Source organism: Petromyzon marinus, chromosome 55 (assembly GCF_048934315.1).
Source record: "Petromyzon marinus isolate PM22_M1 ecotype Great Lakes invasive population chromosome 55, UKy_Petmar_22M1.pri1.0, whole genome shotgun sequence".
Classification (NCBI taxonomy): domain Eukaryota; kingdom Metazoa; phylum Chordata; class Hyperoartia; order Petromyzontiformes; family Petromyzontidae; genus Petromyzon; species Petromyzon marinus.
Window position 1 is genome coordinate 1488470 of NC_133721.1, and position 13773 is coordinate 1502242.

At 46.0% G+C, this 13773-nt stretch overlaps 1 protein-coding gene across 1 annotated transcript; it reads left to right on the forward strand.

The window, feature by feature from the left end:
* The first annotated feature begins 2340 nt into the window (after positions 1 to 2340).
* LOC142905587 (exosome complex exonuclease RRP44-like) lies at positions 2341 to 13330 on the forward strand. The gene is made up of 6 exons (XM_076052213.1): positions 2341 to 2446; positions 2798 to 2965; positions 9567 to 9694; positions 10762 to 10848; positions 11251 to 11407; positions 13109 to 13330. Exons 1-6 carry the CDS (start codon positions 2357 to 2359, stop codon positions 13328 to 13330), a joined length of 852 nt encoding a protein of 283 aa, XP_075908328.1. The 5' UTR covers positions 2341 to 2356.
* The last annotated feature ends 443 nt before the right edge of the window (positions 13331 to 13773 follow it).

The window sequence follows — 13773 nt, forward strand, 5'->3', positions numbered from 1 at the left end:
ATGGTGTCAGGTACAGGAACCTTGGTGAATAAGGAAACTACATCAAAACTGATAAGCAGGTCGTCTGGGGACAGGGAAATACCCTTGATTGTCGATACCAGGTGAGTCGAATTTTGTACCAAAGAGGTGGTCTTTCCAGTGAAAGGACGCAGGATTTCAGACAAAAAACGAGCTAGTTTGTAGGTGGGGGAGCCGATAGTAGAGACTATGGGACGAAGGGGTGTATCTACTTTATGTATTTTTGGTAAGCCGTATAATCTTGGTGGCCTGGCAGCAGAAGGTTTCAACGAAAACTGTTTAGATTGATCAATTAATGCGGTTGAATCAGAAATTATTTTGTTGGTTTGTGTGACGAGGCTGTTGGTGGGATCTCTTTTTATTTTTGTATAACTACCATCGTCGAGTAATTCTTTAATTTTGTTGTTGTATTCTATTTTATCCATGATGACAGTAGCATTGCCTTTGTCAGCTGAGAGGACTACAATATCATTCCTCTTTTTTAATTTATATAATTCAAAACGCTCATCTTTGCTGAGGTTGCTAGCTGGCATCTTAGCGTTTTTGAGGGTTGCAGCGATTTCAGATCTTGCTACGTCTGCAGCGATGTGACCCAGGCCCCTGAGAGCAACTTCTACTTGGGCAATTATATCATTAACTGGTATGTGTTTAGGTGTGACTGCAAAGTTTAGACCTTTAGCTAAAACGGATTTCAGACTATCGGAAATAGAACTGTTACTGCGATTAATTACGACTTTGTTAACGTCTAACTATAAATGCACCGTTTAAAAATACATTTATGCAAACCAACACACCTGAAGACGACCGTTTGAGTTATGTTCGAAACGTCGTGAGAATTTTTTATTGTTTTATATATATTTTATTATTTTGTTGTTTCCCTTCAACGTGACTTTACCGAAAAAAAAAACTAAGATTATAGTTTTAATATAGTTTAAACAAAGAATAACAACAAAAACTCAACCACTTCAAGAGAGACCTTAAACATAATGAACACCGTGTGACCAGACAACAATCCACATTAGAGATGCTGTTAGCTTGATTTTGCGTTTATTAAATGACTTTACATTACATTACTTCAAAATCAAGTCAGGAGTGCTAATCATTTCATACTATTTTTGTATGTACGTAGGGGTTATTTGACCATACTTCGATGCGGGTTGGTGAACGGGGGGGGGGGCATAGATCAGGAGCATAGAAGGACAGGACAACAGTTCATTTTGCTGTACTGCGCTCTGCTGCCTGCCATTTTGGCGCAGAGCCTATACCACCTGTTATGCATATCCAGGCTCAACACGGTGGCGCTTCCACGGTCTGAGCTCCTTTTTAATGTTTATTTTAATTAACTTAATTAGAACTCAAGAGATCAGGACACGTATCATTTGCGAGAGTGACCTGGGTCACAGGGTGGCCTCTATATTGAAAACTAATTTCTTTAGAACTGCTTTTTGTATTTAGATTGTTGTCCTTTCCACGCACCTCCGATTAGCATGGTTGGCTGTGTACGGTGCGAAATAAGTTCTACATGCATACATACCACAGTGACAAAATGCAAAACATAATAAAGTACAGCAATGAAGTTAATTGAAATTGGCACGAAAACAACTGTGGTTTATGAAAAGTCGACAATATTGCACAAACATAAACAAGTGTTAGATATTAAATCGCATGTAGTGCAAGTTGGCTTGGGCAGATTATTTATAGGCTGATCATTGCACAGTTATACTTATTAAAACGTTACGTAAACATTAAATACATATAGGGTGACTGATGTGCTAAGCAGGTAAGAGAAAATGTCAATCAGTGAAATCATAAAGAATCGAGAGATTAAGCATCAAATTGTGAATTAGATGGGAGGGTAACCTTTGTTGTAGATAATATTGGTCGCAAAAGCTTACGCGTTTTTTTTTAAACGTGTGGTATCTGATGGGCGTGTTCCGGTTGATTCTATCAATCGCCAGAACTGTTTTAACTTATAAATATTTACGGAGGACTCCTCACTGTGATCTTTTGTCATTTTAACAAAGCGTCAGTCTCATTATTGACACTGATGAGACACAGCATGAAACCACATCCGCAGGTTAAGCGCTATTGTTTTGGATTGCTCCTTCCCCTTCAAGCCAAATTGTATTGTGTTATGCAGTGAGTTGGTTAAAAAAATAGTTATTTCATTATTTCAGTGTGTGAGAGAGACGCTACTGTGGTGAGTGCTCATTTGAGTTTGCGTTGTCATCTCCCGGTGCTATTCCAGCTGCTGCTGCTGTCGTCGCTCTTGCTTAGATTACGCAACACGATGTTTATCCTTTGTTTTGGTCTCCAGCTGAAAGCCGAAAGTGGGAAGATGCGTCGGCCCACTGGCAAAGTGGTCGGCATCATCAAGCGGAACTCGAGGCCGCTGTGCGGCATGCTCATGCCCAGCCCAATCAAGGAGGTGGGCTGATCTGCATGTGTGTGTGTACGTGTGGGGAGCGGTAATGTAGCGGTTAGCGCGCTGCGCTACGAATCCTGGGACCCGAGTTGGATTATATTTATCGCTCATAACCAATAAACAGCGCCAAATGTCTGAACCTGTCTTGGGCCCTTCCCTAGGTCGACTCGGCCATAAATGAGTCTCTGATGTGGCATGTAAACATCAGCGCTGTGGAGACAAAGGCGGTCGGGCATGGTGCTGGCCGTACCCACCCCGTCGTTTGCCGTACCAGCTTGAATAGGTGTGTGCTGACGGCACTTGCCCAAACAGTTTGTTGAATGCCTTACTGGGGGCTTTTTGGGCGTGTTGCAGGCCACCCGCCACCTGTTCACGCCCGCGGACCGCCGCATGCCACGAGTGCGGGTGGAGACAAGACAAGCAGCGTCCCTGCAGGCCCACCGCATCGTGGTGGCCATCGGTGGCTGGCTGCGACACTCCCGCTACCCGAACGTACGACTGCACCGTGACGCCCCGGACGCCGTGACACCTCACCCGTCTGTCCCGTGGTCGGCATCGTCGGGCTCATCCTTCTGTCACTTGACGCGCGGCCACGCGGCTCTGTATGCAATACAGCCGTCGAACCCAAAACACGAACGGTGACACGGTGAATTGGAAGTCAGGGTGGATGAAGTGGCACCACTGTGATATTTTTTTGTTTGAAAGCATGGCAAACTCACCTGTGATTCAACCTAGGTTATCAAGGTGTTGTAAGTTGATAGTCTCAGCCCAGTCACCAATAACTGCACCAAAAACGATTTTAAATTTGGTCGTGCACTTCGATTGTTTTATTTCCATCTCTGAGAAAACTACTGCGTTTGACTGCCATGTGATGAACATTACTTTGATTGGCAGAGTGGTTGGAAAAGCACTGCCCCCCTACAATTTGGACTGCATTTCACTTCAATGGATCTTAGAAGTAGCTCTGTTATGTCTGCTCCTGTGGGTCGTCCTTGACCACGAAGGGTTTGTATAGATTGCTTGTCTTGTGCGATACCATTAACACAATGAGAAACAAAATTGGTGAAAAGTTAAATATATTGTTAAGATGTATTCTTTGGGTTGTATCTTTGTTTAAACAGATGTCGGTTAATATTCTACATAATGTACGTTAGGTACAAGGTTGGCATTGTGGTTGTGCTTTTCATACCTATTTGCCACTGCACAACCGAGCGACACCATGGCTGGCACGGTTTAGTAGGCTGCAGGTTGTTTATCCACTGCAAAAACGGATCCATGCCATGGACGGTCAATGCTTTGAACAAGTCTAGGCACATGCAGATGACGCTGTGGTGCCACGTCCCCGCGGTGTACTGACTGCCGTCACACAATGTGTCGCTAGCCCCGCCCCTGGCCCTGCTCGGCCCCCGGATAGATTTGGATGCCTTGTGGGGCCAGCATACTACGGTTTGGTTCTGGTTCGACACGGCAAAAAGCCAGTGGGTGACCACAGACACTTCGAGAGATCTGCACTGTCTGGGTTCCAATGTACCAGTGGAAAAGGGATACCGGTGACGATTGGCCACGTATGTGCATATGCATGTTGAACTTCTTCCGTACCATACGTAGACAACCGTGCTAATCGTCGGTGTGCTTGTGCAGGGCCATTTTGTGCGCTCTCTGGGCGAATGTGGGGATAAGGAGACGGAGACAGAGGTGCTGCTGCTGGAGCACGACGTGCCACACCAGCCCTTCAGCCAGGCCGTACTTGCATGCCTGCCCCCTCCCACGTTCAGCATCACAGCAGAGGTACGCATGAGACGTGTGACGATATGTCAATTCATCGATTGAGTTCAATTCTTACGCCTGCGGTGTGTTGGTGTGTTCGGTCGTGCATGTGAGAATCCTTTACTTCAATGTTCTTTATTACAAGGCCCACGGGCCACTGGTGGCCCCTGGGTGGCCTTTGGTGTGGCCCATGACGTGTGGCCCCCGACGTATAGGCCCCCGACAATAGACAAATGCGAAAACACCCCCATCATCATCATCGTGCTGTCAAACCGCAATAGTTTCAAGATGTTTGGCCTGCGTAGAATACCTTCTAGAGGACCTCTCTGGAGCTCTCCCTCCAGTCGAGGTCCTTCCGCTGCACTGGCATGAACGAGAAGCCACGGGGCTCTACGCCTTTACCGCAGACCGTATATAGAAAAGCCGTCGACCTGAAAGAAAGTCGATGGCTCGGACACATCATCGTAAGAAGAGAGGAAATTCACATCGGAGGAATGAAGGCGATGGACTTATGGAAGCACCAGGGCGGAGACCCGAGAGGCAGGCCTCGAGAGATGCGGATCAAAGTGGTGAGCCAGGATATGGAGGACTTTGCAGTAGCCGTGGAGATGGTCCAGTACATAAATAAATGGAGCAAGGGGACTACAGACGTTTTTCCTATAACGCTGTACTTGCGTTCCTGAAGAACACCGAATTGTGGAAAAATCGCATAATAAATAATATAGGGTAAAGCACAGTCCGCGATAACACGTGAGATGCGTACGCAGGCTTAACAAAGACTTCGGGTACGTGAGTACCATCTAGAAGCATCCAGAAACATCCCGCCTTGTGTGATGCTACACCGAGGCAACCGTACAACCGCTTATTCTGCCTCGCACAACGCAGTTCTGTTCACTCGATCGCCTTTTATCCAATTCGCATCCATGTTATGAAAAAATGTGTTCCCTAATGCATTCATCGCATTATATCTAATTCACGATATGAAAACACGCAGAGTTATAGGAGAACGGACTGTACTTTCAGAATATTCAGTCGCCTATTGAGAAGATAGAACGCCATTAGAATGAAGTTGGTTTACCCATGTATGGCTCACCCTGTGTTTTGTTTGTTGTAAGGCAGCGTTTTGTTGAACCTGGTGCTGTGTGTGTCCCGTACAAGGACCAGGCTGGCAGGGAGGACCTTCGTGCGTTGTCCATCTGCAGTGTGGATCCTCCAGGCTGCACACACATCGACGATGCCCTACACTGCAAACCGCTCGACAATGGGAACACCGAGGTATTCATTTGGTGGTGGTAATCGTGGTCACGGTCGCGGTAATTCGTGCCTATTCCTTTCATGGTTTTGTCAATGCTAGCGGAGGTTACAAGGGGAGTTTAAGTGGCACAATGATAAGTGCACTGCACATTCATCCTGTCAAGCTGGTTTAGTTCCAGTCATGGCTAACACCGGTACAGAGTGATATCTAAAAAAAACTGCCCAAGTTCTCCCCTTCACCACCTGCATTGACCATCGTAACAAAGCAAGGTCAAATGACAATCGCAACCCATTAGGGCATGGAGAAGCCCTCATCCTGCAGTGGATTGACAAAGGGGTGGACAATATTCCTGTTATTAAGTTTCCAAACATTGTTGCCTTAGTGCCCGTATTCTTGGTATCTGCTCGGCTCAGGACTGACTTCAACATGGCTTGGTTCTGGCTTGATCTGCTCCGTTGCCTCCAAAGAAGTATGAGTGGCTCAGCTGTGCCTTGGCTCAGGCTCAGCTCACGGAAATTCTGAGCGTGGCTGGGAGCATGCAGAGATATACGTGGAGGCACAAGGGACACAGAGGCTCAGGGCTGGAACCATGCTTAGAGGCAGCTTGGGTTTTAAGCGTTGCTTTGATGTGGCTTATTGAGAATTAGAATCAGAATATTTATACTGGAGGAATCCAATGAGCTATAAAGCTATTTTTCACATGTCCAGTAGAGGCGGGTAAGAACGTTACAACAGCAAACAGTACAAAAACATAATAGTAGTGCAAAGTACAAGAAAGATCAACAAATAACCCAAACACAAACAAATACAACTAAACCATCCCCATCTTACCAGGAAAAGCCCACTGAGGTATTGATTTATTTTTGATTAGTGACCTGGCCACAACTGAATAGCTCAACAAAGTGGCCCATCATTTGGACATTTATAGCAGCCAAAATAATAGAAATAATCTCAATGCATGTTGCGCGAGAGCCAAGCCTGAGCCAAGCCATGGCTAAGACCCCACTGGCCTAAGTGTCCACGTCACTGGCCGAATGCCTGGTTCACAATGAATGCACCAGGTAGTAATGGGTGTGCATTTCATTTCACATTATTGTGCTTTGGTTGGAGTGGCTATGGTGGAGGTTATGCATGCATGTGGAGTGAACGACTTCCGCCAGACGTCTAGTAGAAGGCGTCTTATTTATTAAAAGCACACAGGGCGATACACTTCGTAACGCGGCTACACCTAGGCTGTACAAACACGCAGCCCATTTGCGTCCTGCGTAGCTACGCTGGCTGGTTGACGAGCGTAGCGGCGGAGACAGAGCTGCTCTTGCAGAAGAACCAGCCACGTGGTCGGAGACGAAGAGATGACGACCGTAGCGACGCAACCAGGACCCAGACCCCACGCTAACAGCCCCGAAGTTCTGATTTGGTGCTCTTTATATCTGCCTGGAGTGGCCAAGCTCCACCTCTGGCCACGCCCCCTTTCTAGAACCTTCTAGGCCCTTCGGGATGGTTCCCGGAGCTTCTCGACTGACTCCGCCGTTGACCTTTACCCCAGATACGCCCCTTCATAATAAGGCATTATGTAATGCAGCTATAACCTTAATTACCCTTACAGGCCAGCAGGTATCACCCTGTCATTACACATCCATGCATGTGAGGGTGGTGACGGTGTGTTAATGTGTGTTCTAGGTTAGGGTACACATCGCCGATGTGAGCTATTTTATCCGGCCGGGGAATGCCTTGGATGAGGAGGCATCTCTGCGTGGTACCACAGTTTACCTGTGTGAGAAGGTGAGATGTGGATTTCTTCTTGCCACAATATCAAGTGTTTTACGACCCGCCGATTTAATCCTTTCATTCTTAACTTTACGACATGATGTAAAATATTACGATCTAACGATCATCGCGGTACCAGTTTCCCCACAACTTTGTAATTGTATTTGACATTTTCACCACATTTTTTTGCGTGCTTTTCAGTACTTCCCGTATGTATAACAATAACTTAAAAATGAATTAGAATTTAAAAAATGTGCAACAACAATGCTAAATATCTCTCATGATGTTTTAAACGAGGTGATTTTTGTGGATTTCTTATAATATGATGTACCGTGACATCATGAGCGGCAGGCTATCGGCGCAGTGGTAACACTCGTGCCTTGCAGCAAGGAGACGCTGGGTTTGATTACTCAACTCTTGTGCCTTTTTGCTTGCAGCTTTGTTTGTTCTCCCCCCTGTTAGTGAATGGGTTTCCTCTGGATTCATCAGATTTCCTCTAAATAAAACCCATACAATCTTAACTGGCATTCGCGAAAACATCCCCTTGCTGAACAGTTACCTGCAGGTGACTTAATCATGTGTGGGTTTGCTTGCAAAACACTCGTTGAGTTGGTGCATATGTATTTGCCAGATTGTGTTTATTGACAGAGAAGTTGTTGCGTTTATGTGTTTGTGCGCCTGCAGAGGATTGATATGGTGCCAGAGTTATTGAGCTCAAACCTGTGTTCCTTGAGATCCAACGTCGACCGGTGAGATGCACCAACAACTGTGAACTCGCGAGTGTGCACATTGCAACCCATACTCAGCAGCTAACGTGCGTTGTTGCCAGGTGCACATGTAATCCCATGATGCGTGGCACTGTTTAAGTGTCATTGTACAGATCCACACAAGCATGTGTACATACATAAGCAGCCAAACCAGGATGGCACAATGGTAACACGTCTCACAGCAAGAATGGCCTAAGATTGATGCCCGACTTGGTTGCCTTTCCATGTAGATTTTGTATGTTCTCCCCCTATTTAGCATGGGTTGACTCCAGGTTATCAGGTTTCCTCTCATCGCTAACATAAACGTGTTATTACTACTATGATCCTTAACCATGGAAAGCCTCACTGAATCTCATAACTTCGGGAGGGTACTGCAAAGCTTTTGCAGTCGAACAATGGTTGCTACATATATATTCCAGTTGAGTAATTTGTAACAACCCAAACCGGTATTTGGCCAAACATCCCGCTGCTGAAAGAATGACTCGACTACCAAAAACTTGGCAAGACCCTCCTGAAAAAGAGTCTCGAGACTTTGCGAGGCTTTCCTGAGTGAACACCCTGCACCACTCCAATGTCGACGACTCTGCCACTCGACGGTGAATGGTGACGGTGCATGTGCTGTGCGCGTGCAGGCTGGCGTTCTCGTGCATATGGGAGATGACTCCAAAGGCTGAGATTGTGAGCACACGTTTTACCAAGAGCATCATCAATTCCAAGGTGATTCCCCCCCCCCCCCCCCCCACAGACGTTCAGTTTTTGTAAAACTCTCGTTTGCTTTCACGTGTATTGTATCGGTGCCTTGCTATGTTAGTGCAGTTGAGGTTTCCGGATGACTGAGAGGTCAGAGCGTTGAGCTTGCACCTCTGAGTTCACAAGTGTAGCGAGATGAAACGGGTTCACAAGTGGTAGTATGTATGTTGAACTTCTTTCGCACTGTACGTAGCCAACTGTGCTAATCGGAGGTGCGAGGTAGGACATGAAAGTAGTGAGTTGATGGTCTCTGTCCAGTCAACAATTACTGCACAAAACACAGGTTTGTTTTTTTAGGTTAGATCGTGTAAATATGTAAATGTGTCATTAAACCCACCCCCACCCGACACAGCCAACTAATAAGGGTTGTCACGTAAACAGAACATGCCAATTCGTCACGAGTACAGCACACCGGTGTGTTGTACCAGTGACGAATTGGCCACGTTCTGTTTATGTGACAACCCTTACTAGTCGGCTGTGTCGGGTGGTGGCGGGTTTAACGACACATTTATGTATTTACACAATCTAACCCAAACAACCTGTATTATGGATGATATTGGTCACGAAAGCCTACGTGTTAAACTCACTGCACGAAAGACCACCAAATTACATTGCACTAAATTTGGTTAAATTCCAGCTTTGAGAATTAAAAAAATATATCAATTTTACTTTCTTTGGGTGAGCGTAACCCTCAGTGGTCATCGGGAGCCACGTAGACATCTGTTGAGTTCTGGCTTGGGCTTGGATCAGGCGTGGGCATTGTGTAATTGCGAGGACCCCATGGTTCACCCGTAGTGTGTTCATCGTATCCCCGCAGGCGTCTCTGACGTACGCAGAGGCTCAGCTAATGATGGACGACGCTGGGCGGAAGGATCCGGTCACCAGCAGCTTGCGTGGCCTCAACTCCCTGGCCAAGATCCTCAAGCAGAGGCGCATTCAAAACGGGTAACTCATTGTCAAGATCCTCATCCCCTCCACCGCCACTGGAGCGATGAGCCGTATTAATGTGTGCACCGCATTTAGTCGATCGGCAGGTCGCCTGTGGCGCGGTAAAGTGTGGTTACTCCCGTGTCTTCTAAGACATCCGGCCAGCGTGGAAGAGTAGGCTAAAATACATTGAGAGGGACTGTAAAAGGGTGTATCCTTAGAGGGGCCGCCTCTTATGGGAGCCCCCTTCTTCCAGCAGTGGCTTGAGCAAGCAATTGCAAGGCTGCACCTGTTGCTTTTTTGACCCCATGATGCATGAGGCTTGGGTGAATATCATGCACAAACAAGTGTTACAGGATTCATACTCTGGTTTTTTTCGGTAAAGTCACGTAGGTAAAACTATAAAATAAAATAACAACTAAATTAAATCACGACGTTTCGGGCGCAACACAAGCGTCCTTCTTCAGGTGGGACAACCACAGCCAGAAACAATTGCTGAAGTGGGCAAAAAAGGGCTGTTGTAACAAGAGGCTATATAGGTAAGAGAGTGGGGGGGAGCAAGGGGGGAGAGATAGAGATGGGGGGTGTGGGGTAGGGGAAGTGGGGTGCTGCTAGAGGGATTAAAGGGGCGAGCACGGCAAAATGCCGGGGGGGGGGGGGAAGTGAGTGGGGCTGGGAGTGGGAGGCTGAAGAAGCTGGAGATGCGGAAATGAAGGCAACAATAAAGAAGTTAAGGTTTTACCTGGTTAATAACATCCTTCTAGATTGGAGTGTTACAGGCTGCTGCGGGGCTACATTGTGGGCAATAGAGGACAATGCAGTGACATAAATTGTTTTACTCTTCTTAATGCTCCCATGTCTGTGCTCCCCCACCTTTGCCAACGCGTACTGACCACCACGGTTAAGTACGGTAAAACCACCCCACGACCCGTATGACATGGGGCGGCCCTCATCCAGCAGTGGATTGACTTAACGAGCTGTGCATGTTCAACTCAAATATCTGAGTTTGTGAAGTGTCTTATATTAAGATTCTGTGTTGTTTTGGCTGGACATGATAATCGCTCATGTCCCTTCTCCACCCGTAGGGCATTGACTCTGGCATCCCCTGAGGTCCGATTCCACATGGACAGCGAAACCCACGACCCGATCGACCTGCAGACCAAGGAACTCAAGTGAGTCTCGTCAACAAGACACCTCCCATGACTGCGATCCGACTGTTGTGCAGATCTCTCTATCAGAATCAAAATATATATCTACTGGAAGAATCCGATGAGCTATAAAGCTCTTTTTTCACAGATGTCCAGTTGGGGCAGGTCACAACGTTACAACAACAAACAATACAAGCACACGTTAGGATTGCAAAGTATTGGAAAGGTAAACAAATAACTTAAACAAATATACAAATAAAACTAAACTATTTTTATCTTACCAAGTAAAACCCTGACCACAAATGATAGCGGAACAAAGTGGCTTATCACGTGGGAAATTTATTATCAGCAAAATAATCTAAGATAAAGAATCTTGACCCTTGTGGTTGATGTGTTGTGGTGGCGGAAACTGGTGCGTGTACACAGGGAGACCAACTCGATGGTGGAGGAGTTCATGTTGCTCGCCAACATCTCCGTGGCGGAGCGCATCGTAGGCGAATTCCCCGAGTGTGCGCTGCTCCGACGCCACCCGGCGCCTCCGCCTTCCAACTACGACATCTTGGTGAAGGCGGCGAAATCAAAGGTAGAGTTAGAACCCCTTTTAACGACCACCCTTGTTAACTAATCGCTTAACAACGGGCCTCCATAGAGCTCAATGTGTAGGCTTAACCGATCATTTCCCTGTTAACGACGGGCTCTTGTAGGTACAGTAAATATGAATTAATGCCACGTAGAAGGAAAACAATAAAATAAATATAAAACAATAAAATTATCACGACGTTTCGACTGCAACACAAGCAATCATCATCAGGTGTGAAAACCACAACAAGAAAATTTGAAAAAAGTGGCAGTTATTTTTAACGTTAGCACCACGGAGAGAGATTTGACAGTTTGTTCAGATGGACGAGTCCATCTATGTTCGGAAAAGAGGAGGGGGGAGACAAAAAATAATGGATGCGTTCTGACAGCCACCTTAAGCGTGATCAATCAATTAAGACCCGAAATGGCTTATCAAATCTCTCTCCGTGGTGCTAACGTTAAAATAACCGCCACTTTTTTCAAATTTTCTTGTTGTGGTTTTCACACCTGATGATGATTGCTTGTGTTGCAGTCGAAACGTCGTGAGAATTTTATTGTTGTATATTTTTATTATTTTATTGTTTCCCTTCTACGTGAATTTACCGAAAGAACCAAGAATATGAATCCCTGCAGTCACGAAAGTTTTAAATCAAAATGAATTCATGCATTTATTAACAGTGTTTATTTTAATATGATGTGTTTATAATGTTAGTATCTTTATGTATTAATATCCATTGTTTAAATATTATAAAGTACGTTTTTTGGGTGAACAAGGGAAACTTTCGATGCTATCGGAACGAATTAAGCTTTTAACACATATTTCCTATACTCGCTTAATGACCAAATCCTTTAATGCTCGTGTTCGTGGAACCAATTACCGTCTTTAAGAGGGGTTCTACTGTTTCTAGATTGCTGTTAACCTTCCTTCAATATCATCCTCCTCGCAAGGAATTCAGAGGTCGTCGGGTGGCTCAAATTTTTGTTTGAGGTCTTTTGGTTTAACCGGATGAGAACTCAAGAGAACATAATAGTCTCATTTGCAAGGGTCACCTGGGTCACCCTATGACCCAGAGATTACAGCTGGGACCCTGGCTTCAAAATCCAGCAGCCACATTGAACATACTGTGTTATCAAGTGTAGGGAGTTGAAGGACTCGGCTCGTTTCCCAGCTACTCCACAGAAATAAGCAACAAAAAACCATCACGATAAATGTAGTACTGTATTTAATTTTAGATAAATTCCAGCACTGAAATGTTGAAATATCAGGTCGACTTATTGTGATGAACATCATGCTCAAAATGGGTGGGAATGTGCTACCCCCTACTGTGAAGCAGAGGTGTCTTGAAACGATGTCAGTATTGGCCTGAGCGAGCAATTGCAGGGCTGCACCTTTTACCTTTATCTTGAGATGTAGCCGTATAGTTTCCACTCGCCCTTAGAGGCAGAACAACTCAAAAGGTGTGACGAACCACAGACAACGCTGGAAGGCAGCCAGGCACTGTGCCAGATGTAGATTAATCCACTTGCTGTACTGCCTTCTCCTGGCAAGCCAGGTTATGGAAACCTGAATGCCCACAGGAAGTGCGCTGAATAACGTTTTCTTTCCAATACACCACAACCCTTGCTGCTTCCCCAGCACTGAACTACAAGCCACGTGCGGGATAGTCACCTCACAAACGCCGGTGTGCCCGATTTTTTTGCGCAGAACATCGAGATCCAGGTGGACTCGGCTAAGGCGTTGGCCGAGTCCCTGGACCGGGCGGCGGTGCCGGGAGCGCCACCATACCTCAACACTCTGCTGCGCATCCTGGCCACGCGCTGCATGATGCAGGCCATCTACTTCTGCTCCGGCATGGAGCCCGACACCCACCACTACGGGCTCGCCACCGCCATCTACACCCACTTCACGTCGCCCATTCGACGGTGACGTGCTCTGGCGTCAGGCACACGCGTTAAATCGACCTTCGCGATTATTGAGGGGACTATGTTGTTGTCTTGGTGTGGTCTGGGACTGTGCTGCCTTTCCCAAGTTTAGGAATTTATTTATTAATTGATGTACTTATGCAATGTTAACTTGTGATTACGGCACACCTCCAATTAGCACGGTTGGCTACGTACGGTGCGAATTAAGTTTAACATACAACTTGTATATCTTTTTTCTATTATTTACTTTTACTGATTTGTTTACCTTTCCTCTTCTTAGCACTCCTATCATATACCTACTGGACATCTGTCAAAACGAGCTTTTATCGCGAATCGGATTTCTCCAGGATAAAGATTCAGATTTTGAGTTATTTTTCTAAAAGGTCCTATAAACGGGAAGTTTGGCCAATTCCTTAAATGGTTGTTTGGCTTGTGTTGGGGAAAAAC

What these genes read in the sequence shown, in the direction of transcription:
- LOC142905587 (XM_076052213.1), top strand. Translation starts at nt 2,357, where the DNA reads ATGCGTCGGCCCACTGGCAAAGTGGTCGGCATCATCAAGCGGAACTCG. An exon ending in CTGCAGACCAAGGAACTCAA is followed by an intron (nt 10,849 to 11,250) that starts GTGAGTCTCGTC and finishes GCGTGTACACAG; the next exon opens with GGAGACCAACTCGATGGTGG. An exon ending in TGAAGGCGGCGAAATCAAAG is followed by an intron (nt 11,408 to 13,108) that starts GTAGAGTTAGAA and finishes TTTTTTGCGCAG; the next exon opens with AACATCGAGATCCAGGTGGA.